A 25,297-nucleotide genomic window follows, 5' to 3' on the forward strand; every position below is an offset into this window, starting at 1 on the left:
TTATTTATTTTTATTTTTTGAGACAGAATCTCACTCTGTCACCCAGGCTGCAGTGCAGTGGTATAATCTTGGCTCACTGCAACCTCCACCTCTTGGGTTCAAGCGATTCTCGTGCCTCAGCCTCCCAAGTACGTGGGACTACAGGCATGCACCACTATTCCTAGCTAATTTTTTATATTTTTAGTAGAAATGGAGTTTCACTATGTTGGCCAGGTTGGTCTCAAACTCCTGACCTCAGGTGATCCACCTGCCTTGGCCTTCCAAAGTGCTGGGATTATAGGCGTGAGCCACCGCACCTGGCAGCATTTCATTTTTGAGATGCCATTTACAATCTGCCCTGTCCTTTCGGAAAAGTTTAGAATCTAAAGCCAACCCCAGGATATACCTTGTTTCTAGTCTGGTACCAGCTTCCAGCTTCTGTCACTCAGCCCCTTCCATGTCCTCTCCTGATAAAGCCGAGTCCCTTTGCATTTTATAGAGCTCACCTAACCAGCTCGGCTCAGGCTGTAATGAAAGGGACCAGTGGAGTGTAAATTCCTGCAGGTGCAGGACAAGGGGGTTGAGAGGGCTCTCACACCAGATGTCCCCTCAGCTCGAAGGGCAGAGAATCAGGTTCCAGAGTGTCCAAGTCTCCTGCCACCCGGTCATAGATTCCTCTTGGATCCTGATATGCGTCTTCAGGCCAGTGGAGGTTCCAGAGGCCCTGACAGGCAAAAAGTGGAGTTAGAACCATGGAGAGATGCCCTGTAGGTCTTCATTGAAGATCTGGGGGATACACGCCCCTGCTTAACTTTCCAGACAAAAACTGTTTTAGCTTTTACTAAACCCCCAAAATATACAAAAAAGGAGTGCGTTATAATGAACGCCTATGATGAACCCCATGGGCTTATCGCCTGACTTCAATAATATCAGGCCAGGCACGGTGGCTCATGCCTGTAATTCCAGCACTTTGGGAGGCCAAAGCAGGAGGATTTCTTGAGACCAGGAGTTCAAGACCAGCCTGGGCAACATAGTGAGATCCTGCATCTACAAAAAATATATATATTTTTTTTTCTTAGACAGGGTCTGGCTCTGTCACCCAGGCTGGAGTGCAATGGTTGCTCCCTGCAACCTCCACCTTCTGGGCTCAATCCATTCTCCTGCCTCAGCCTCCCAAGTAGCTGGGACTACAGGCACACACCACCACACCAGCTAATTTTTGAATTTTTTTTTTTTTTTCAGAGACGAGGCTTCCATTGTTGCCCAGGCTGGTCTTGTACTCCTAAGTTCAATTGATCCACCCATCTCAGCCTCCCAAAGTGCTGGGATTATAACTGTGAGCCACTGCACCCAGCCTATAAAAAAGATTTTTAAAAAATTTAGCTAGGTGTGGTGGTGAGTGCCTATAGTCCTAGATACTCAGGAGGCTGAGGTAAGAGGATCACATGAGCCCAGGAGGTCAAGGCTGCAGTGAGCCATGATTATGCCACTGTACTCCAGCCTGGTTGATAGAGTGAGACTGTCTCAAAAAAAGAAAAAAGAAAAAACCAGTAGCAACCCTTGCTCAATTGATTTATCTATATTTCTATCTTATTCCCCTCCCACACTAACTGGATTATTTTGAAGCAAGCCCAAGATATCCAATGATTTCATGTTAGAAAAATAATGTAAATGTCAGAAATATAAAACCTTTAGGCTGAGGATGGTGACTCATGCCTGTAATGCTAGCATTTTGGGAGGCCAAGGCAGGCGGATCACTTGAGGTCAGGAGTTCAAGACCAGCCTGGGCAATGGGCAAAAAAACCCTGTCTCTACTAAGAATACAAAAATTAGCCAGGCATGATGGTGCATGCCTGTAATCCCAGCTACTTGGGAGGCTGAGGCAGGAGAATCGCTTGAACTTGGGAGGCAGAGGTTGCAGTGAGCTGAGATTGTGCTACTGCACTCCAGCCTGGGTTACAGAGCGAGCCTCCATTAAAATTTTTAAAACTGAACACTTTAAAAGTCCATGTTATCAGCTATGGCAACTATGGAATGTAAGTTATGATTCTATTGTCCTATGAATTTCCAAAACAGTTCCCTAATCATAATAGAAGAGAAAAACAAAACAAAACAAAACAAACAAACCAAAAACATGAAAGGTGGCCCTAACTGGGGATGTGTTTTGTTCTAGGGCTTGGAGAAAATGATTATTTTAGTTCAGCAGACTTCAGAGCAAATTGGCCCATACTCCAAATATGGCCTGCCATCTGCTTTTTTTTTTTACTGCCCAAGAGCTAAGAATGGTTTTCATTTATTTTTCTTTTTTTCTTTTCTTCTTTTTTTTTTTTTTTTTTTTTTGAGACGGAGTCTTGGTCTGTTGCCCAGGCTGGAGTGCAGTGGTGCAATCTTGGCTCACTGCAACCTCTGCCTCCTGGGTTTAAGCAATTCTTCTGCCTCAGCCTCCCGAGTGGCTGGGACTGCTGGCGCCCGCCACAACGCCCGGTTAACTTTTTGCATGTTTAGTAGAGATGGGGTTTCACCATATTGGTCAGGTTGGTCTGAAACTCCTGGTCTCAAGTGATCCGCCCGCCTCGGCCTCCCACAGTGCTGGGATTACAGGAATGAGCCACCGTGCCCAGCCCTGTTTTTCATTTTTTAATTGTTGAGGAAAAATGAAAAAAGATAACATTTGTGACACAGAAAAATTACATGAAGTTCAGATTACAGTGTCCAAAAATAAAGTTTTGTAGGAACATAGCCACACTCATTCATTTATGCATCGTCTATGGCTGTTTTTACTTTACAGTGGCAGAGTTTGTGTAGAGTTTGAGGAAGACCGTATGTCTCACACAGCCCAAAGGGTTTACTATCTGGCCCTTTTCGAAAAAAGCCTGCAGCCTCCATCTGCGGATCTCTTAAAGAGAGCGCATATGGTCCAGCACCATGGACAGCGCTCTGCACCATGCTGGTGAGGAGCTAGGATCTGATAACAGTGCCTTGTATCGGAGGTCGTTCACAGAGACAGAAGGAAATCCTTGGACCAGAGGTGCCAGAGCATCAGCCAAGGCCACACAAGAAATCAGGGGTTCTGTCCCATCTCCCTAACTGTGCAGCAATGGGTGGGGGTTGGCTGGTGGTCAAAGTGCCTGTCTGTTGTTTCTTCCTGTACAGCCACCATCCTCACTTCCCTGCGAGCTCTGTCCCTCTCCCATTCTCAGTCCAGTGAACTGAGTGGGGCTGGCCCCTACTCCCTGATCGCATGGTGAACTGACCCAGGCCTCTCCTGTTAGCATATTCCATCCCCTGACTCAGGGATGTGTTCAGGGATGAGAATGTGACCCAAACTAGACCAACAAGTGTCAGCATTGGGCATTTGGGGCCACTGGAAAATAGGCGTTCTCTTTCGTTGAAGATTTCTAATCTCGTAGGATACAAATCTAGATTTTCTAGGAACATTTTTTCCCTTTCTTTTTTGAAACATGGTCTCTCAGGCTGGAATGCAGTGGCCCAGTCAGGGCTCACGGCAGCCTCAACTTCCCTGGCTCAGGCGTTCCTCCTACCTCAGCCTCCTGAGTAGCTGGGACCACAGGCATGCATCACTATGCCCAGTTAGTTTTTTAAACTTTTTTTTTTTGACACAGAGTCTTGCTCTGTTGCCCAGGCTGGAGTGCAGTGGCATGATCTCCGCTCACTGCAACCTGCGCCTCTCAGGTTCAAGCAATTCTCCTGCGTCAGCCTCCCAAGTAGCTGGGATTACAAGTGTGTGCCACCACACCCAGATAATTTTTGCATGTTTTGTAGAAACAAGGTTTCACCATGTTAGCCAGACTGGTCTCGAACTCTTGACCTCAGGTAATCCACCCGCCTCGGCCTCCCAGAGTGTTGGGATTACAGGCGTGAGCCACCATGCTCGGCTTTTTTTTTTTTTTTCAAGATGGGGTCTTATTATGTTGCCCAGGCTGGTCTCCAGCACCTGGGCTCAAGCAATCCACCTACCTCAGCCTGCTGAGATTACAGATGTGAGCCGTGACCATGCCTAGCCATAATAGCATTTTTGGGGAGGAAAATTCTGGGCCCAGCTGGGCCTGATGACAATTGTATGCCTTGATTTTTCAGTTGAATGGGCCCCCAAATTTTCTCTTTCTCTCCCTTTAATCAGTGGAGTAGATACGGCTAATTATCTAAAAACATTCATGTCTACTTCCTTCCACAGCAGCAGAATTGCAGCAAGGCACATCACTGCCAAGCTAGACCATATTTTACAGCCTCCTTTGCCATCAGGTGTGACCGTGTGACTCTCTTCTCATCAGGGGAGTGAGAGCAGAGTGGTGTGCACCATTTCTGGGCCTGGGCCACAAGGCAAGGTTGTGCCTTCTCCACATTCTTTCACCTTTTCCCATGGGTTGAACCCCCAGTGAACTAGCCCATTCATTTAGACTCAGATGACTTGAGCAGGGCCGCTTGTGTCTGACTGTGAAAAAGAAATAGACTGCCATCTTTTTTTTCACAGACAGGGTCTTGCTCTGTTGCCCAGACTGGAGTGCAGTGATGCCATCATGGCTCACTGCAGCTTCTAACTCCTGAGCTCAAGGGATCCTCCTGGCTCAGCCTCCTGAGCAGCTGGGACTATAGGTGCACACCTCCATGCCTGGCTCATTTTTTTAATCTTTTGTAGAGACAAGTCACTATATTGCCCAGGCTTGTCTCAAACTCATGGGCTCAAGCAATTTTCCTGCCTTGACCTCCCAAAGTGTTGGGATTACAGGCATGAACCATCATGCCCAGCCAACTGTCTTCTTTAAACCACTGGATCATGGTCAGGCCTCTTTGTTACAGCAGCTAGCTGGCCCTAACTTAATACAAGCAGTAGGAGGTAGGCTCCCAGCACTAGCCAGAAAGGATGGCTACTGATGCAAAGCTCCTCACCATCTGCACTTCATCGTAGAGGGGTCCCCAGGCTCCAGACAGGGGGTACGTTCTTTCTGCCTCATCATACAAGTGCCCAGGGAAGGCCATATCCTCATCTTCACCTGTGAAACCTGGAGTTGGAGTGGAAGGGAGACATGATCAAGGCACCCGGTCCAGGCGTTGGGGGTACCTCTGAGTGGGGTCCTAACTCACCTTGGGAATAAGACACCTCCTCCTGTGTCAGGGGCAGCTGGGGGCTGAAGTCCCTCAGGGAGCGGTAATACGGCTCTGCCTCTGTTGTGCTGACCTGTTCCCCACACGCAAAACAGACAAAGCCCTTTCCATCCTCTGACCCCACGGTCCCAGGAAGGGCAGTGATCAACCTGATGCTAACGGCAGGGTTTCAGTCACCGTTGGTGCCCTGACTGTGGGGTCTCCAGGGCCACCCCCACTCACCGTGGAGCTCCGAGTGTCCTGCTCTCCTGTCCACTGGCTCTCCTCATATTCGTTCCTGACTCGGTCCTCTGACCTTCCAGGATGGAGGTGTGGAGGGCAGTTGAGTGCTGCCCCCCGCCACCCATCTCCCCCAAACCTCCTCCCTCAGAGCCTTCTTTACAGAAAAATATCCCCACTTACTCTGCCTCTGTCTTCCCTGAGATGCCTGAAGGAAACAGGAATAAAAGGCTCAGTGACCCCATACAAGCCCCTCCCCTGGCCCCAGGAGGTTCCCCATCACCCTCAGGTCTCCACCCCCGCAGGGAAGGTCTCTCCTCACCCTCAGCAAGACGCCTGAGTCTCCGCTGCCAGAGGACCCCCCCCCGACACAGGAGGCATTGGAGAGGAGCAGAAGTCCCCCAAGACCAAGCAGCACAGGCAGCAGGGGCAGCCCCGAGGGTCCTAGGGGTAGAAGATACCCCTCAGTGAATCCCAGACAACAGGCTGTAGGCCAGGAGTGGGTCTCCCCGAGAAAGCCTACCCCTGAACCAAGTCCCTCCCCCAGGGTCAGAGAAACAGATGGGGAGGGGTCTCTGTGTCCAACCCTTCTGCCACCCAAGGGCAGGTGGCCTCTTAAGTCAAGCCATTAACAAAATGTCCTCCCTTTGCTTGAACTCTGCAAACTCAGAACTGAACTCCGGACTCAGGAGGGAGCTTCAGCTCCTTAACTGGGCACTGAAGACTTTCTGTGGTCCAGCCTCTTCCAACGCCTCCAGCCATGTCCACTGAACTTAGACCCTGGTACTGGATTGTCCAGCCACACAAACCAAACCAACCACTAGCTGTTTCCGGAATCACTGAAGCAAATTCGCACCTTAGAGCTTTGGAATAGCTAAGTGTTTGTCCTCAAATGTCCTTTCTTCTCAAGCAAACTTCTGTTTGCCTTTCAAATTCCATCTCAAGGTCAGGCGCTGCGGCACATGCGTGTAATCCCAGCACGTTGGGAGGTCAAGGTGGGAGGATCGCTTGAGCCTAGGAGCTCAAGACCAGCCTAGGCAACATAGCAAGGCCACTTCTTTCCAAAAAATTTAAAAGTTTAGCAGCATGGTGGTGCATGTTTATAGTCCCAGCTACTTGGGAGACTGAGGCAGGAGGATTGCTTGAGCCCAGTAACTCAAGGCTCCAGTGAGCTATGATTGCACCACTGCACTCCAGCATGGGCGGCAGAGCAAGACCCTGTCTCTGGAAAAAAAAAAAAAAATCCCATCTCAAGGACTTCTTTATTTTATTTTATTTTTTAATTAAGATAGAGTTAGCTGGGCGTGGTGGCTCACATCTATAATCCCAGCACTCTGGAAGGCCGATGCAGGTGGATTACAAGGTCAGGAGTTCAAAATCAGCCTGGCCAACACAGTGAAACCCCGTCTCTACGAAAATACAAAAAATTAGCCGGGTGTGGTGGCAGGCATCTGTAGTCCCAGCTACTCGGGAGGCTGAGGCAGGGAAATCACTTGAACCAGGGAGGTGGAGATTGCAGTGAGTCGAGATCACACCACTGCACTCCAGCCTGGGTGACAGAGTGAGATTCTGTCTCAAAAAAAAAAAAACAAAGAGTTTATTTCACTCTGTCACCCAGACTGGAGTGCAGTGGCACAATCTCAGCTCACTGCAACCTCTACCTCCCAGGTTTGAGTGATTCTTCTCCCTCAGCCTCCCAAGTAGCTGGGACTACAGGCGCATGCCACCACACCCAGCTAAAGTTTTGCTTTTGATTTTTAGTAGAGACAGAGTTTCGCCATGTTGGACAGACTGGTCTTGAACTTTTGGGCTCAAGTGATCTGCCCACCTCAGCCTCCCACAGTGCTGAGATTATAGGCGTGAGCCACCACGCCCAGCCTCAAATGACTTCTTTCCACTAACTTCCATCCCAGTCAATATCAGGCTGACTTGGCTGCTGTATCCCTGAGGACAAGTCTGAATCCCTCTAAGTAGGCATCTGTTAGGTGGCCATCTCCCCTATCTTCTACTAACAGCACTTTTTTCCCCTGGGGAGAACAGCCACTCACCACTCTCAGTCTTGGGCCCAGGCAGGACTCCATAGTGGGCACATGGCCTGGCCTGAACAATAAGAGTCTCCATTCCTCTCTCCACAGTGATTGTTTAGACACAGGCATTTGACCCAATGTGTGTTTTTAACAAAACGTTTAGGACAATTCTACTAGCTGTCAAGAAGACAGAGGTTGGGGAGGGCTTCTCTGCCCCTCTGATTGAAGAAACTCAGAAAGAAGCCAGCACAGATGAAGACAAAGTTGAGAGAGGGTGAAAAACAGATCGCTGGTGAGATTTTTGAGCATCTGAAAGTGGCCACACTTGGAAGTTTTATTTCATGTACCAAGCCTTTTTTTTCCCCTTGAGTCAGGGTCTCACTCAGTTGCCCAGGCTGGAGTGCAGTGACGTGATCTCGGCTCATTGAAGCCTCAACCTCCTGGGCTCAAGAAATCCTCCCGCATCAGCCTCCTGAGTAGCTGGGACTACAAGTGTGCACCACCATGACTTGCTAATTTTTTTGTTTTTGTTTTATAGAGATGGGGTTTCACCTCATTGCCCAGGTTTGTCTCCAATGCCTGGGTTCAAGTGATCTACCTGCCTCAGCCTCCCAAAGTGCCAGGATTATAGGCATGAGCCACTGTGCCCAGCCAAGTCATTCTTTTATGTGTTAACAAAACAGCTGTATTTCTGTCACTTGCAACCTTTTTCTCAGGCTCTGAAGGGGATTGTTTGCCAAACGGTTGCAATCCTCTCCTGGTAGTCACATCCTTGAGTACAGGGCCTTTCCACACTGACTCTGTGTTGAGCCATGTCTCCAATGAGACAATAGTAACTGGGACAGAATCAGCTAGTAAATTGGAATGTACTCTCTTGCTGCTTTTGACCCCTGTGACCACCTTCATGTGAAAAAGTCAAGAAGAGACACGTGCCCAGTTATCTCCATTGTTCCAACCAAGAGGCCAGATGACCATCAGACATGTGGGAAGGGGGCAACCCTAGACCACCCAGTCCAGTGGAGCTGCCAGCTGACTGCAGAGATTACTTAAGCCAGCCCAGACCAGCACCGTTCTGCCAGACTCTTAGAATCATGAGAAAGAATGTTGCTATAAGCACCCATGTTTGGGGTGGTTTGTTATACAGCAAATGCTAACTGATGCAGGCTTCTTACAGGACATGGAGTGAGCTAATTTTTTCAGAATTAAACTAAATTTGGAAGAGAGAAAAATTTATCACTCCAGGCAAGAGAAAGATCAAAGAAAAAAAAGTGGCCAGATGCAGTGGCTCACCTCTGTAATCTCAGCACTTTGGGAGGCTGAGGTGGGCGAATCACGAGGTCAGGAGTTAGAGACCATCTGGCTAACACGATGAAACCCCATTTATACTAAAAATACAAAAAATTAGCTGGCTGTGGTGGCACATGCATGTAGTCCCAGCTACTCAGGAGGCTGAAGCAAGAGAAGAAACTGGGAGGTGGAGGTTGCAGTGAGCCGATATCGCACCACTGCACTCCAGTCTGGGTGACAGAGCAAGACTCGGTCTCAAAAAAAAAAAAAGAAAAAAAAGCCGGGTGCCATGGCCCATGCCTGTAATCCTATAATCCCAGCACTTTGGGAAGCTGAGACAGGCAGATCACTTGAGATCAGGAGTTTGAGACCAGCCTGGTCAACATGGCAAAACCCTGTCCCTACTAAAAAAGTACAACAATTAACCAGGTGTGGTGGCGGGTGCCTGTAATCCCAGCAACTCGGGAGGCTGAGGCAAAAGAATTGCTTGAACCTGGGAGATGGAGGTTTCAGTGAGCCAAGATTTTGCCACTGCACTACAGCCTGGGCAACAGAATGAGACTATGTGTCAAAAAAAAAAAAAAAAAAAAAAGAAAGAAAGAAAAAAGAGGAAGCTCTAAGGGGTCTGCAAGTCTGCAGGGAGAGAACTAAGCCTTTTTTATTTTATTTTTTTGAGATAGGGTCTCCCTCTGTTCCCAAGGCTGGAGTGCAGTGGCTCAGTCATAGCTCACTGCATCCTCCAACTCCTGGGTTTACATAATCCTCCCACCTCAGCCTTCTGAGTAGTCGGGACTACAGGCACATGCCACCACAGCCAGCTATTTTTTATTTTTGCAAAGATGGAGTCTCACCATGTTGCCCAGGCTGGTCTCAACTCCTGGGCTCAAGAGATCACATGCCTTGACCTCCCAAAGGCATGAGCCACTGAGCTCGGCCAGAACTAAGTTGTTAAGCAGCTGTGACTACGAGCAGAGCAGGTAGGGTCAAAGACAAAGAGACGTCTCCTTTGGGGAGACGGGAGGGATCAGGGGACAGAGGACTTGCCTGCAGGCGGCTCTATGGGCAACTGGTCTTCAGGTTCTCTGGAAGGCTGGTCCAGACCTGGGGAGTGGATATAGAGATTACAACTTAACACTAAGTCGGTGAGCTGAGATTGTACCACTGTACTCCAACCTGGTTGACAGAGCAAGACTCCATCTGCCTGCCTCAGCCTCCCAAAGTGCTGGGATTACAGGCCTAAGCCACTGCGCCCAGATAATTTTTTTTTTCCCCGAGACAGAGTCTTGCTCTGTCACCCAGGCTGGAGTACAGTGGCGCAATCTTGGCTCACTGCAACCTCCATCGCCCAGGTTCAAGCAATTCTCCTGCCTCAGCCTCCCAAGTAGCTGGGACTACAGGCGCCCGCCACCACACCCGGCTAACTTTTTTAGTAGAAATGGGGTTTCACCATGTTGGCCAGGCTGGTCTCGAACTCCTGACCTTGTGATTCACCCACCTCGGCCTTCCAGAGTGCTGGGATTACAGGCATGAGCCACTGTGCCTGGCCAATTTTTTTATTTTTTATTTTATTTTATTTTTTAAAGAGACAGAGTCTCACTCTGTGGCCCAGGCTTGAGTGTAATGGCATGATCATAGCTCACTGCAGCCTTGACCTCCTGGGCTCAAGCTATCCTCCTGCCTCAGACTCCTGACTAGCTGGGACTACAGGCATGCACCACCACGCCTGGCCCAAAAATTAATTGTTGATGAGCACTTTCAGTGTACAAGATCCTTTTCACCTGAATTATCAATTTGTTGAGTTAACCAAAAAAGACTTTGGGCTCTCGATCCCTTAATAGAAGTATAAGTTCTAAAGCAAAGGAGGCAAGTGTCATACTTTATGTTTTAGTGTTCAAAGGGAAGACAGGAATGGGGTAGGGGGAAGAGCAGAGAAGATTGTAGAGATGAGAAAGTGTCCTTCCTTACATTGAGAAAAAGCCTGCTCTGTCAGGAAGAGGAAAACAGAAAGAAGAAGCTTGCAGCCGGGAGTGGTGGCTCACCCCTGTAATCCCAGCACTTTGGGAGACTGAGGCAGGTGGCTCACCTGAAGTAAGGAGTTTGAGACCAGTCTGGCCAACATGGTGAAACCCCGTCTCTACCAAAAATACAAAAATTAGCCAGGTGGGGTGGCATGCACCTGTAATCCCAGCTACTTGGAAGGCTAAGGCAGGAGAATTGCTTGAACCTGGGAGGGAGAGGTTACGGTGAACGGAGATCATGCCACTGTACTCCATCCTGAGTGACAGAGCAAGATTCCGTCACACACACACACACACACACACACACACACACACACACACACACACAAAAAAGAAAGAAAGGGAAAAAAAACGAAAGAAAGAAAAAAGAAAGAAAAAGAAACTGAGCCACAAAGATCTGTGCTATATAATATATTTTTAGAAACTGAGACACTTGCCTATGGTCACACAACTAGGAGGTAGCAGAGAGGGGATTTGAACCCAAGCTTCTCTGAACCAGGCTCTGTAAGGATTAACCATTGCAATACTGTACCTATCAGAATTGTAACATATTCATCATATTCAAGGAATTTGTCCTTCTTATCCTACTTGCTGAATTTATTGGAATAAAGTCATTCAAAATATTCCCTTATTATCCTCTTAATGTCTGTGGAGTCTGTGGTAATATCCCTTCTTCCATTCCTGTTATTGGTAACTTGTATCTTCTCTCTTTTTTTGTCTTAATCAGCTTCATAAATGTTACTGATTTTTTTTCAAATAACCAGCTTCCGGTTTCATTGATTTTTCCCAGTTGTTTTTCTGTTTTCTAATTCATTCATTTCTGCTCTTACCATTATTATTTTCTTCTTTCTTTTTACTTTGGGTTTAATTTGTTTTTATTAGTTTCTTTCTTTCTTTATTTTTTCTTTTTTTTTTTTTTTTTTTTTTGAGATGGAGTTTTGCTCTTGTTGCTCAGGCTGGAGTGCAATGGCATGATCTCCGCTCACTGCAACCTCTGTCTCCCAGGTTCAAGTGATTCTTTTGCCTCAGTCTCCCAAGTAACTGGGATTACAGGCATGTGCCACCACGCCCGGCTAATTTTGTATTTTCAGTAGAGACAGGGTTTTTCCTTGTTGGTCAGGCTGGTCTCGAACTCCCAACCTTAGGTGATCCACCCGCCTTGGCCTCCCAAAGTGCTGGGATTACAGGCATGAGCCATGCTTTCTTAAGATGAAAACTTAGAATATGCATTCGAGGTGATTCTCAAAAGAAAAAAAAAAAACTAGGCCAGGCGTGGTGGCTCACACCTGTAATCCCAACACGTTGGGAGGCCAAGGCAGGTGGATCACTTGAGGTCAGGAGTTCAAGACCGGCCTGGCCAACATGGTAAAACCCCGTCTCTACTAAAAATACAAAAATTAGCCAGGCGTGGTGGCGCATGCCTGTAATCCCAGCTACTTGGGAGGCTGAGGCAGGAAAATTGCTCAAACCTGGGAGGCGGAGGTTGCAGTGAGCTGAGATGGCACCATTGCACTCCAGCCTGGGCAACAAGAACAAAACTGTGTCTCAAAACAAAAACAAACAAACAAAAACTGGCCAAGCATGGTGGCTCATGCCTGTAATCTCAGCACTTTGGGAGGCCAAGGCAGGTGGATCACTTGAGGTCAGGAGTTCAACACCAGGCTGGCCAACATGGTGAAACCCCGTCTCTACTAAAAATACTAAAATTAGCCAGGTGTGGTGGCACATGCCTGTAATCCCAGCTACTTAGGAGGCTGAGGCAGGAGAATTGCTTGAGCCAGGGAGGCGGAGGTTGTAGCGAGCCAGGATCACACCACTGCACTCCAGCCTGGGTGACAGAGTGAGACCCCATCTCAAAAATAAAAAATAAGGCTGAGCGTGGTGGCTCAGGCCTATAATTCCAGCACTTTGGGAGGCCGTGGCAGGTGGATCATGAGGTCAGGAGTTCGAGACCAGCCTGACCAACATGGTGAAAGCCCGTCTCTATTAAAAATACAAAATTAGCCAGGCATGGTGGCACATGCCTGTAATCCCAGTTACTCGGAAGGCTGAGGCAAGAGAATCGCTTGAACCCGAGAGATGAAGGTTGCAGTGAGCCAAGATCGTACCATTGCACTCCAGCCTGGGCAACAAGAGTGAAACTCCGTTTCAAAAAAATAAAATAAATAAAAAATAAATAACTAAAATAAGCACTTAATACTATATATTTCCCTCTAAATACTGCTTTAACTGCAACCTCAAATTTTTATATGTTTTCATTTTCATTTAATTCAAACTGTTTTCTAATTTCCCTTGGTCATTAATCACATTCAGACAGTATGGGTTGTGGTTAACGGCTGGTCTCCAGTTCATCTGCCCGAGTTTCAGTCTCGTCTTTATCTTTTACTAGCTGTGTGACCTTGGACAATTTGTTTAACAGCTCTAGGCCTCAGTAACTCATCATAAAAAGGGAATTGTATTGACTTCACTGTACTACCCTACACATCCTCTGAGGCACACTCCAACCTGCTCAAGCCTTCTTTCCCACCTGGGGTAGTGATGGGAAGCTGGGTCCCCTAGTCAGCCAGTCCACTGTCTCCCAAGGCATTGCTGGCCAGCAGCCAGACCTTGTGTCGTGTAGAAGGCTGCAGACCAGTCAGTGTGAAGGTGGTGGCCTGGGGTGGTAGGACATCCATATAGTGGAACCCTGGAGTCCCCAGGGCCTCATACCTGCAGGACAGGGGGGATAGTAAGTTCAGGGAAGTGCCCCAGCCCATTGGCTGCCTCCCCTTCCTTCCTGCCTCGACAAGGACCCACTTGATGCAGAACCTGTGTGGCAGGCCCCCATCAAAGCCAGGCTTCCACTCCAACTCCGCAGAGTGTGGGGTCAGACTCACAACCTTTAATCCTGATGGAGGGTCAGGGCGGCCTATGGGGAGACAGATGGGAAAGCAGTCAGAGGATACAGAAGAATCCCAGAAGATTCTGTCCAAGTTTTCCCTAGGAATGATTTTAAATATACAATTGCTTCTCATTGTTCACGGTATAGTCATGTTCTATAAGGTCACTGTGAACACTCCTCTGGCAAACATCAAACTGTTCCTAAAATCCCAGTACTTTGTGAGATCAAGGCTGGAGGATTGCTTGAGCCCAGAAGTTCGAGACCAGCCTGGGCAACATAGCAAGACCCTTTCTCAAATTAAACATTACAATTAAAAATAATTTTAAAAAGAAGTAAGTGAAAACAAAACCAAAAGAAACAGCAAAAAAAATTCAAGACCAAATGGTTGCTTCTATGGAAAATGAAGGTTAGGTTTCTTTCTTTTTTCATTCTTTTTTTTTAGATAGAGTTTCACTCTTATTGCCCAGGCTGGAGTGTAGTGGTGCAATCTTGGCTCACTGCAAACTCTGCCTCCTGGGTTCAAGCAATTCTCCTGCCTCAGTCTCCCAAGTAGCTGGATTACAGGTGCCCGCCACCATGCCCAGTTAATTTTTTGTATTTTTAGTAAAGATGAGGTTTCACCATGTTGGCCAGGCTTGTCTTGAACTCTTGACCTCAGGTGATCCACCCGCCTTGGCCTCCCAAAGTGCTGGTATTACAGGCATGAGCCACCGCGCCTGGCTTGGTTAGGTTTCTTTTCTTCTTCTTTGAGATGGAGTCTTGCTCTGTTGCCTAGGCTGGAGTGCAGTGGCCCGATCTCAGCTCACCGTAACCTCCACCTCCCAGGTTCAACAATTCTCCTACCTCATCCTCCCGAGTAACTGGGATTACAAGTGCGCGCCACCACGCCCAGCTATTTTTTTTTTTAGTAGAGACGGGGTTTCACCATACTGGTCAGGCTGGTCTGAAATTCCTGACTTTGTGATCTGGCCACCTCAGACTTCCAAAGTGCTGGGATTACAGGCGTGAGCCACCACACCTGGCTAATCCTAGTATTTTTATACCACTGTTAGGAAGAGAAAGAATTCTGTTTCCTCTGGGAATCTAACAGACCACTATGAGGGCCCTTAGAATAAAGCCAACACAGAGGTATGCAAACATAACAATGGAGAGGGCTGGGTGTGATGACTCACACCTGTAATCCCACCACTTTGGGAGGCTGAGGCAGGCACATCACCTGAAGTCAGGAGACCAGCCTGGCCAACAAGGTGAAACCCCATCTCTACTAGAAATACAAAAATTAGCTGGGTGTGGTGGCAGGCGCCTCTAATCTCAGCTACTTGGTAGGCTTGGCTCCAGAAGGAGCCAAGATTGCACCATTGCACTTTAGCCTGGGTGACAAGAGTAAAGCTCTGTTTCAACAACAACAAAGAATGGAGAGTTGCTGATGACAGCTGAACCTAGCTCCAGAAACCCCTGAAAATCTATTTTTCAGTTACTTGAGCTAATAAGTACCCCCTCTCCATCTTTTTTTTCTTTTCTTTTCTTTTTCTTTTGCCTTTGTTGTGGGTCTCCCTGAAGATCCAGTCTCCACTAGGATTTTCAGGGCAGGCAAAAACTCCAGCCTCACATATACACATATTCTCAGGTTTCAGAAACATGGGCAGCCCAGGGCCAATCAGGGATGTGAGAATGGATCCAAGGAGCACCCCCTCCCCAACACCCTCACAGCCCCTCCATACTGATGCTGACGAATTGAATGTTGGCTTGGTCCGAGCCTAGGGGGTTAGTGGCTGTGCGTGTGAAGAGGGCGTAATCCTGGGCTGCAGACACATTGGCAATGGTCAGGAGGCTGCTGTGGACACCACCCTGGTGGTATGTGTGCTCTGTGTACCTAGAGAGAAGGTAGGGCACCACTCATCCTTTCATTCACCCCACCACTTATGCTTGGAATCATCTATACAGACATCCATTCATTTAACCATCTGCCTATCTATCCATTCATCCATTAATCTTTTCATCCACTCATCCATTCACTCACTCATTCCTCCATGCATTAATCTTCCTTCTCTGCACCCTTCTCTGCAGGGACTCAGGGAGGGGAAATGGGGCTGGAGGTCCAGACCTGGGGCTGGAGTGCTGCCTGGCTGGGCCTGGGCTCACCTGGGATCTTGGAGATCCAGAAGGACCCCATTTTTGGTCCAAGTGAAAACGATGTTGGGGACACCTCGGGCACGGCAGTGGAGGGTGGCAGAACTGGTGCTGTCCCCAGCTGCAGCCACCTTAGTTAGGGGAGTGGGGTGCTCCACCTGGGGGGCAACTGGGAGGGGATGGGAGGTCAACATGAGCTATGTGGGAGGCATGAGGGCTGTGGGTTCGGTGGCAGGTCTTAAAGTCAGGTGTTTGGGTGATACCCACATCTGACAACAAGACGGACCAGCCCTCGTGCTGGAGGCGCCACCCCATTGTCCACGATGCACTGGTAAGCACCAGCCTGGGCCAGTTTGGCCTGGTGAATCTGCAGGTGCCCCGTGGGTCCCTTGGATATCTTCGCCATGTCATCCAGGCTCTGGTCCTCCTCCTCTTCTCCCCGGAGGCCCGAGTCAAGAATTGTCCTCCCAGTCTAGCCCCAGATCCATCACTGCCCAAACTGTCCCTTTTGTAGCCTCATTCTCCTAGACACAATCACCCTCCACAGAGGTACTGAAGAAAAAAAAAAATTCTCCTGTCATCCATCTGTCCATTTACCCAATCCATCTTTTTATCCACCAATCCAGGCAACCACCTACCCATCCATTCACCCAACCACTTACGCTTGCAACCATCTATCCATCCATTTATCCATCTGCTTATCTATCCATTCATCCATTTATCTTTCCATCCACTCATCGGTTTACTCACTCATTCCTCCGCCCATTTGTCTTCTTTCTCTGCACCCATGTATCCACCCTTGTAGCTCTGCACCCATTCACACAACTATTCACTCATGCTTGCACACCCATAAATGCATGCATCTGTTCAGATATTTACCCAGCTACTTATTTATTCATCTCTCCATTGATCTTTCCACCCATCCATCCATCAATTCATCCATCATCCTTCCATAGATATCTTTCCTCTGCTGGTGTATCCATTCATCCATCTACCCTCTATCCACTGATTTTTCTCCTTCAATCATCTTCTCACCCATCCACTCACCCATTTATCCATCCTTTCATTTGTCCATCTGTTCCTCCATCCACTCACTCATTCATCCACCTGTTCATCCACTTACCTACCTATCGACCCATCTATCCATCTACCCACTCACTCGCCTGACTGTCTACCATTCATCCATCCATTCATTTTGCCACCAACAGTTATTCGTTCTGGGAGCATTCCCTGACGAGTATATAGTTATACAGGATCATACAGATGTAGGTGGTCCCCACTCCCAAGGAACTCACAGTCAAGAAACCACAACCCTTGGACCCCACCTCCTTTCACCAAAGGCTGGGTCCTCACCAGTCTCTCCCAGCTGAACATGCCTGGGAGAATGGGATTGGCATCAACCGTGCAGACTGTATCCACAGAACCCCCAACGTTCACCTCAGTGGGGTCCTGGAGGGCACGGATGGTGGGAGCATCTGGTGGAAGGCAGAGGCTTAGGGAAGGCACTTGGGACCAGACAGGTCTCTGTGGGAGAGGGCCCCAGGTGGGAGGGATGTCTTAGGAGTTCCAGGAAAGTTAGAGATGTGGACCCAATCTGCCCTTAATACGAAAGAGTTGGAGGAGAGTTCTCAAGGTTAGCGAGGTTGTCTCCACCCTCCACTATGCCTCTGTGATAGAGTGGGTTGGGTGGGCTTCCAGAATTGTGAGGGGGGGCCTTCTACAATGGGCTCCCATTCCTGACGGGAGCAGCTTCCGAGTCTACGTCGGCCCCCTCTCTGGGCAGAGATTCCACACTGGGTCTCTCTAGTGGAAGGGGTTCCGCCGTGGGCGTGGTTACACCGCGGCGGGGACTACCAGAGCCAGAGCGGGAGGGTTCCAGGATGGGTGGCTATCCCCGGATGGTCGGAGCTCCCACAAGGAGGAGACTCCACACTGGGCAAGGTTCCTTTGGTGGGTGTGGTTTCCATGGTGGGCGGGACTCACAGTGCCCGTCCAACCGCAGCAGCGCTTCCGAGGTCCCCTGGGAGTTCTGGCAGTGCAGCTGATAGAGGCCGTCGTCCGCGCGGGTCACATTCCACAGATGCAGAGCCCCGCTGGACAGGATGCGATGCCGGGGCCCGCCCGCTGGGGAAGGCCAGAATAAAGGATCTGGCAGGCCCTCCCATTCCCGGGACCCCTCCTCATGCCCACTTCCCTCACCTGGACTGAGGCGATAGGCGCAGAAGGTCCAGTTGAAGGCCTCGGGGGCGGGGTTAGCGGACACGGACACGGGCAGCAACGCCTCACCCTGCTCCACCGCGGTCACCACCAGCACCTGCTCCCCCAGGAACTCTGGACGGTCTTCAGAGGGGGCGCCACAGGGAGTCAAGATTGTTGTCAAGGTCAGGATCAAGGACAGATTGGAGATCAGGCACAGGTTCAAGGGTTAAAGTGGGGAGATCACTACGGGTTTAAGGTTGTGGACAAGGCAACAAGTTCAGAACTGAATTCAAGGGTAAAGTTCGGGATAGAAATTAGAATACAGTTTAGGAAAAGAGTAGAAGCCAGCATCAGGTTGAAGGATGGAAAGAGGGGTCATGATAGGGATCGGGGTTAGGAGAGAGGACAAAGGCAATATGGGAGTGGACAGGATAGGATTTGGCCCAGGACTACTGGTCAGGATGAAGGTAGGGAGTTTCAAGTTTCAGGATGGGGTTAATGATAGAGTGATAGCGTCAAAGCAAAGACCCAGGCCAGGCTCAGTGGCTCACGCCTCTGCTCCCAGAACTTTGGGAGGCCAAGGCAGGAGGATCACTTGAGTCAAGGTGTTCAAGATCAGCCTGGGCAACTTAAGAGAGATACCATCTCTATTTAAAATTAAAAGTACAAAAAATCAGCCTAGTGTAGTGGGATGCGCCTGTAATGCCAGCACTTTTGGAGGCCAAGGCAGGAGTATTGCTTCAGCCCAGGGGTTGAAGACCAGCCTGGGCAACATAGTGAGGCCCTGTTGCTACAAAAAAAAAAAAAAAAAAAAAAAAAAAAAAAAAAAAAAACTAGCCAAAAGTGGTAGTGCACACCTGTAGTTTCAGCTACTCAGGAGGCTGAGGTAGGATCACTTGAGCTCAGAAGCTGGAGGCTGCAGTGAGCTATGATTGCGTCACTGCATTGCAGCCCCAGCCACAGAGGGAAACTCCATCAAAAAAGAGAGAGAAAGAGGAAGGAAGGAAGGAAGGAAGGAGGGAGGGAGAGAGGGAAGGAGGGAGGGAGGGAGGGAAGGAAGGAAGGAAGCCAGCCAGCCAGCCAGCCGGGCGTGGTGGCTCACACCTGTAATCCCAGCACTTTGGAAGGCCAAGGCGGGCGGATCACCAAGTCAGGAGATCAAGACCATCTTGGCTAACACGGTGAAACCCCGTCTCTACCAAAACTACAAAAATAAAATTAGCCGGGCATGGTGGCAAGCGACTGTAGTCCCAGCTACTCGGGAGGCTGAGGCAGGAGAATGGCGTGAACCATGGGAGGCGGAGCTTGCAGTGAGCCCAGATCGCACCACTACACTCCAGCCTGGGTGACAGAGCCAGACTCCATCAAAAAAAAAAAAAAAAAAAAAAAAAAAGGCGGGGCGGGGGGCAGGGGGCGCGACGGAGACGCAAGGAGTAGGTTAGGGTCAGGAAGGCATCAAGAGGACCTTTCCAGCCGGGGCGCATACACAGGACGTTGAGGCGATAGAAGGAGCTCACGGTTTCGCGGAGCTCGGCGCTGTGGGCGCGGCAGGTCACGCGTTGGCCATGATCGAGGGATGACACTTGCAGAAGGACGCTTCTGGCCGTGGCGGAGCCTTTGAACGGGGCTCTCCGGGGCGGGACGGCCAAGCCCTCCAGCCTGTGGACCCGGGGTGAGGCCAGGGCTGCGAGCAGAGCCAGAGGCTGGAGAGGGGCTAGGCACCGGCCGGACATGCGTGGAGCGGGGCGAGGCCAGAGAGGGGCGGGGTCCCTCACACTCCCACCTCTCGCCTTCCTTGCCCCAGGACAAGTTGACCGGCGGGTTGCTGCTAACGCTGATGCATGTCAAGTTTAAGGCGTCCCCCGGGGGCAGTGCGGATGCATTGGCCAGGATGGTCACGTTAGTTGGGGGAACTGGGAGAGGGGGTTGGAGGAGCGAGACTCAGAGGTTAGGGGCGGCCTGGTCTGCGTCCATCCCGCCTGCACCCCAGGCTCCGTCCAGTCTCGGGTGCCCCACCCCGCCCCCGCCCGCACCCCCCGAGTCCAGGGTTCGCTGGGTCCCTGCCCCACCTGGCTCTGTCCTCCACCCTGTCCTGCCCCGGCGGAGTCCGCCCCAGGGCCTCAGCCGTGCGCGCCCTCACACTGCACCGCCAGCTACGTGGACGCGCTGAGCTGGCCAGCCTTGCACATGAACTTGGCCTGGTTGTCCGACGGCCCTGTGACCAGCACCAGCTCTCCGGAGAAGGTGCTCCCAGATTTCTCCAAGTTGCCGAGCTGCATGCACCGCGGCTCCTGTGGCAGCCGCGACTCAGTCACAGTGCGCGAGTCCTATGGGGCGGGAGTGACTGGGGGCCGCAGGCAGCCCTGCTGCTTCCACCAACCCCCAACTCCCGCACCCTGCCCACTGGGTTGGTGCTGCCAGCCCAGACAAAGCCTTTTGGTGATACGGAGAAACACCGCCATCAGCGCCACCCGCCTAGGGCAAAGCAGTGGGGAGTGGAACTGAGTAACCCCTGCCCTGGAGTCTCTCCCGCCTCCCCGGATCCCTGTGCACGGCAGTTTTGGGGATCTGAATCCCTCTTCTGTACCACACCCAAACCCCCGCTCAGCCTCTGCAGCCACCTGCTGGCCGTCAGCGCACTCCTCAAAATCTATTTCTGCTCTGTTTACCCAACACCAAGTGCAGGAAACTCCCTTGAAATTCCCAGGCCTTTCCCAGAATGCCTCAATTCCTTTTCTTAAAATTCCCACTGTCCCCAAAGATTTCCTTTGAAATTTTCCTTAATTCCAGTGCATTTCCATAGATTACTTTCTTTTTTTTTTTTATTGTTGCTGCTGCACAAATTAAACTTTCCATAGATTCTGAATATTTCCCGATATTATATTTTATAATCCCAGTCTTCTAACAGATTCCTTTATATTGCCCAGATTCTCAGCACTTCCCCAGAATTCCATCCTATTAAAATGAAATTCCATTGTCATTTCTATAATTCCTAGTCTTCCCACCAACATTTTCAACCAGCTCCCTAACTTCTCAGGATTTTCTTAGAATTACGCTTCTCTTTCATTTTAACAAAATTTCATTTTCTTACCTCCAAATCCCAAGAATTTGATTTAATACTAATGAGTTTTCGATAGTCTGTGGAATTACTAGCTTTTCTCCAAATTTTCTTTTTCTTTTTCTTTTTTTCTGGGATTCAAGTCTTTCCCTAAAATTCCTGACATTTCAGCTGAATTCTGAGATTTTTTCACTAGAATTTTCCTTAATTTTAACGAAATTACCTTTTCTCTAGAATACCTAATCTTGATTCAGAATTCCAATTTTTATCCTAGAACTCTGTTTCCCCAGAATTTTCCTAGGATTCCATTTAATTCTCATGGCATTTTTTGTCTTTCCTGATTCCCTGCCAAACCTCAGAATCTCTAGTACTTTTCCAGAAATTTAATCTTTTTCCAAGATTGCCCAAGATTCTGAAGGAAAGAAGGGGGCCTGGTCCTTCCCCCACATTCCTGGCCACCCCCATAGCCCTAGTGGCACCAACCTTGTACCATGTGAGGGAGGGCTCTGGGTTGCCCCTGATGGCCAAACACACCAGCCTCACCCGGGTCCCAGCCCGGAGCTTCTGCCCCTCTGGGGCACACTTAGTCCACAGTTTCTGGGCGGGATCTGAGAGGAGAGGCAGGAAGAGTGACTTTTTCTCTGGGCTGGGTCCTGAGGCTTGGGGGCATTGCTGGGTAAGGGCAGACACTCACATTTTACGTTCAGGGTGAGCGACTTATTGAAGGTCTCCTTGGCGAAGGCTTCACTGAAGGCCTCACATGTGAGGGTCAGACTGTTGTCCTCCCGCCGCACCAGGAATGTCAGGTTGGACATGGAGATGTAACCACCATGTAATCCCTGGTAGGGAATGAGCTTCAGATGTGGGGACTGCAGCACCCCCATCCATTGTGTTAGAGGCCTGAGTCCATCTCAGTCTCCAGCAGGGACACATGAGCCATCTCTAACACCCCTCTGTTGGACCCATGGTCCTCAAGGAGAAAGCCCCCAGGCTGCTGGACCCATCCCCTTCCCAAGCCACGAGTCATACCCTGCACCCCCCATGCTCAGACCCAGGAGCCTGGCCCCCGCCTCACATCCATGATCGTCTCCTCCATGGGCAGCAGCTGCCGCCAGCCCAGCCACCATCGTAGCAGGACCCGTGGGCGACTGGACTTGCTGACACAGGAGAGTGTCACGTTCTTGTTCTCAACCTGGGATGCAGATCCCAGGATAGTAATGGCACTAGGGGGAACTGCAGGGACAGAGAGGGAAGACATTAAGCTGAGCTGAATTTCTCACATACCAGCCCAGAGAGAAGAACAGGACTGGAGACACATGCTGAGATCTTTGGCATCCAGTAGGCATAATTTGGGGGCACACATAGATGGTTCTCTGAGGCACAGACCGACAGGTGGGCAGCTGGCACCAGGACTCACAGGTGACCTGCAGCATGATGCTGCGCTCCTGGGTCCCTGCAGACACGCTGTTATGGGCCTCGCAGCTGAGCCGCGCTCCATGGTCTTCTGGCCTCACGGTCATCACCAGCACACTGCGGGCCACGGCCTGGGTGTGCTCTGTGCCCCACACTGTGGACGCCGGCTGGCTATTCTGGAGACAGGGACAGGCCTGGGCCAGCTCAGGACCAGCTCCCGGCCTCCGCTCTCCCCACAGTTCCCATGCCCGCGACTGCCCTCACCTTCAGCCACTGCAGTGTGGCTAAGGGATTCCCCCCTTGGGCCACACATGGCAGCTCCAAGCTCTGTCCTGCCCGCACATGCCCCTCATCCAAGCCTGGCCACTCGATGACAGGGGGTCCTGGAGGGACTGGGAGATATCAGTCACTCAATGGGCCTGGAGTAGCCCATCCACTCTTTCCAGGCCCCACAACCTGCTTTTGAAACCCCATGTTTCTCTGAGTGCCTGAATTTCCATGATTCCTGTGATTCCCCTACACTCCCCAGTGCCTGCTCCCCATCCTCAGTGCCCTAGTTGGCCCAGTTCTCCACTTACACAGAACATTCACGGTGAATGAGGCCTTGATGGGGGCCTCCAGTGCTGGGCTAGACGCCTCACAGACTAGCAACTGCCCATTATCCGAGCTCTGGGGTGTCACCCTGGGATGAGAATTCATGGTTCTGGAGTCAGAGTCATCATCCGAAATCTGGAGAGTCAGGGAGAAGAGGCGGGGATGCCGCCTCTGGTCCCCACACCTGGTCTAAGTCCCCATGGCGATCTCCTCTGGGATCCGGGGTTCCATGGGAGAGATTCTGGGAGTGAGCAGCGAGAACTGGAGCCTAGAGAGACCCACATCTGATCAAACTTTAGTGCCTGGGACTCTGGAACTGAGGTTCCCATGAAGTTTTTTTGTTTATTTGTTTGTCTTTTGAGACAGAATTTGGCTCTGTCGCCCAGGCTGGAGTGCAGTGGTGCGATGTCAGCTCACTGCAACTTCCACTTCTTGGGTTCAAACAATTCTCCTGCCTCAGCCCCCTGATGAGCTGGGAGTATAGGCATGTGCCACCACGCCAGGCTAATTTTTGTATTTTTAGTGAAAACAGGGTTTCACCATGTTGACCAGCTGATCTTGAACTCCTGACCTCAGGTGATCCACCCACCTCAGCCCCCCAAAGTGTTGAGATTACAGGCATGAGCCACCACCCCTGTTCCCTGTGAAGAAGCTTTGAGAGTCAGCTTTGAGAGTTCCCCATGAAGAAGCATTGGGTCGCAGATGTTCATACGTAGCCCAAGCTTCATGCTTTCATCCCTGGGGTCTGTGGTTCCCATGGGGAAAATTAGGGGTCATGGTTGGGGTTTTTTTTCAGTTTCCACACCTGGCTGTGTCCTCCACAGTGAAGAGCTTCTGCTGGGAGCCCTCGTTCATGTTTGCAGAGATGTCGGATATTGTCTGTCCACCTTGGGGCAACAAGAGAGCTAGAGGGGTTCTGGGCTCCCCACAAGATAGATTCTGGGGAGCATGGCCTGGAAGTCCTCAGAGTGGATGTGATGCCCCCTCCCTCCTGGTTCTAGAGGACAAGGGCCTGGGGCACAGCTGGATCCCCTCCCGACTTTCTGGACTGCCTGAAGGCTGCAATCTTCAGTGCTGGGTCCTGGGCCTCCCCACTCCTCTCAACTCCTTGCTGGGTTGTACCATGTACCCCATCCCTCAGCTTCTCATGTCTGCACCAGCGCTACTGCCCATATCTCTATCTGGTCCTCAGTCTTGTGCTGGATGCCGCCTCCTCAATGTGCCCTCCCATCCACTGTGTCCCACACTGGCCTCAGCATCTCCTCACACCTTCTCCTGGGTCCCCATCCCAGGGATGACATCTTTTCTGGGGCCCTTAGGAGGGCACTGGTCAGGGACACACACCCTTCCCACTCCAGAGGCTTCATGCTGCCCCCTGCCACCCAGTTCACCCTCACTCACTCAGGAGAATGGTGATGTCAGGTGCTGGCTTTGCATCCCCAGACAAACAGCTGACCATGTACCCTTGCCCAGCTACCCAAGGGACCATGGTGCCTGCCTCCGGGGTCAGGTGGAGCAGCTTGGGAGGAACTGGTGAGAAGGGTCTGGGGTAAGCTTCCAGCACTGAGAAGGATTTGAAGATTGGAGCTTGGTACCAAGGGTCTGGGAGAGGAGAAACTGGGGGCTTGGACTCCTGGGTCCTGGGGTAAGGGAGGGCTTGAAGCCCAGACTCGTGGGTCCTGGGGGTCTGTCACCCATACCCAGGATGGAGAGGATCACTCTGGGAGACACGAACTCGGGCCCCATCATGGAGTGGCCGACCTGGCACTCATACTGTGCGTCATCGCTGAGGTCACCAGCCTCAATGTGGAGGTGGAATTCACCTGCAGGGGGAGTCGGAGGTCAGGGTTGCAACTTGGGCTGGTGGCTGAGGGTCTCAGGCTCTTATCCCTTACCTCTAGCAGGGTCCCCTTCCAGGCGGTACCTCGGGAAGCCTGGGATCCTGGGGTCGGGGCCCAGGAGCAGCCCGTCTTTGGCCCATTGCACCGCACTGCCAGGGGTGCTGACCCCACACCACAGCTCCACCGAGGCCCCCTTCACCACTGCCAGGTTTTCAGGCAGGGCCCAGAAGCCCTGGGGGATGGAGGCAGGAATCGCTAACTGTGTCAGGCCTGGGGACACAGCAGGGTGCAAGGAAAGGGCAGAGGGTTTGTCTAGGGAAGGTAAGTGGGAAATGGGGGCCACTTGGCACTGGGTACAAGGCTGGGATCCCACTCACCTTCAGTCAGCAGCCCCAGGAGCAGGAGAGGAGCCTTGAGCATCGTCCCCAGGGCCATCATGGGTCCCCCTACTGTTACCCCCACAGTGCCCGCAGCCAGCCACCTGCGTCTCTCTGGCTCTCTCTGAGTCCCTCTCTCTGTGTCTCTGC

General features: G+C 50.8%; 1 protein-coding gene across 1 annotated transcript; it reads right to left on the minus strand.

Annotated features, from left to right (window-relative positions):
• Positions 1-528: 528 nt before the first annotated feature.
• LOC139358930 (nephrin-like) lies at positions 529-25,205 on the minus strand. The gene is given in 30 exon segments (XM_071080950.1): positions 529-703; positions 4,888-5,000; positions 5,083-5,176; positions 5,326-5,398; positions 5,506-5,530; positions 5,645-5,687; positions 5,690-5,766; positions 9,681-9,737; positions 13,182-13,363; positions 13,451-13,562; positions 15,257-15,408; positions 15,678-15,834; positions 15,933-16,100; positions 16,991-17,140; positions 17,649-17,789; positions 17,865-18,005; positions 19,351-19,523; positions 19,648-19,777; positions 20,005-20,191; positions 21,406-21,530; positions 21,617-21,761; positions 21,998-22,155; positions 22,340-22,511; positions 22,600-22,727; positions 22,914-23,017; positions 23,735-23,816; positions 24,331-24,459; positions 24,630-24,752; positions 24,825-25,040; positions 25,148-25,205. Coding segments are annotated over 30 exon segments (3,747 nt in total). The 3' UTR covers positions 529-571.
• Between the last annotated feature and the right edge of the window lie 92 nt (positions 25,206-25,297).

Source organism: Macaca nemestrina, chromosome 15 (genome assembly GCF_043159975.1).
Source record: "Macaca nemestrina isolate mMacNem1 chromosome 15, mMacNem.hap1, whole genome shotgun sequence".
NCBI classification, from domain to species: domain Eukaryota; kingdom Metazoa; phylum Chordata; class Mammalia; order Primates; family Cercopithecidae; genus Macaca; species Macaca nemestrina.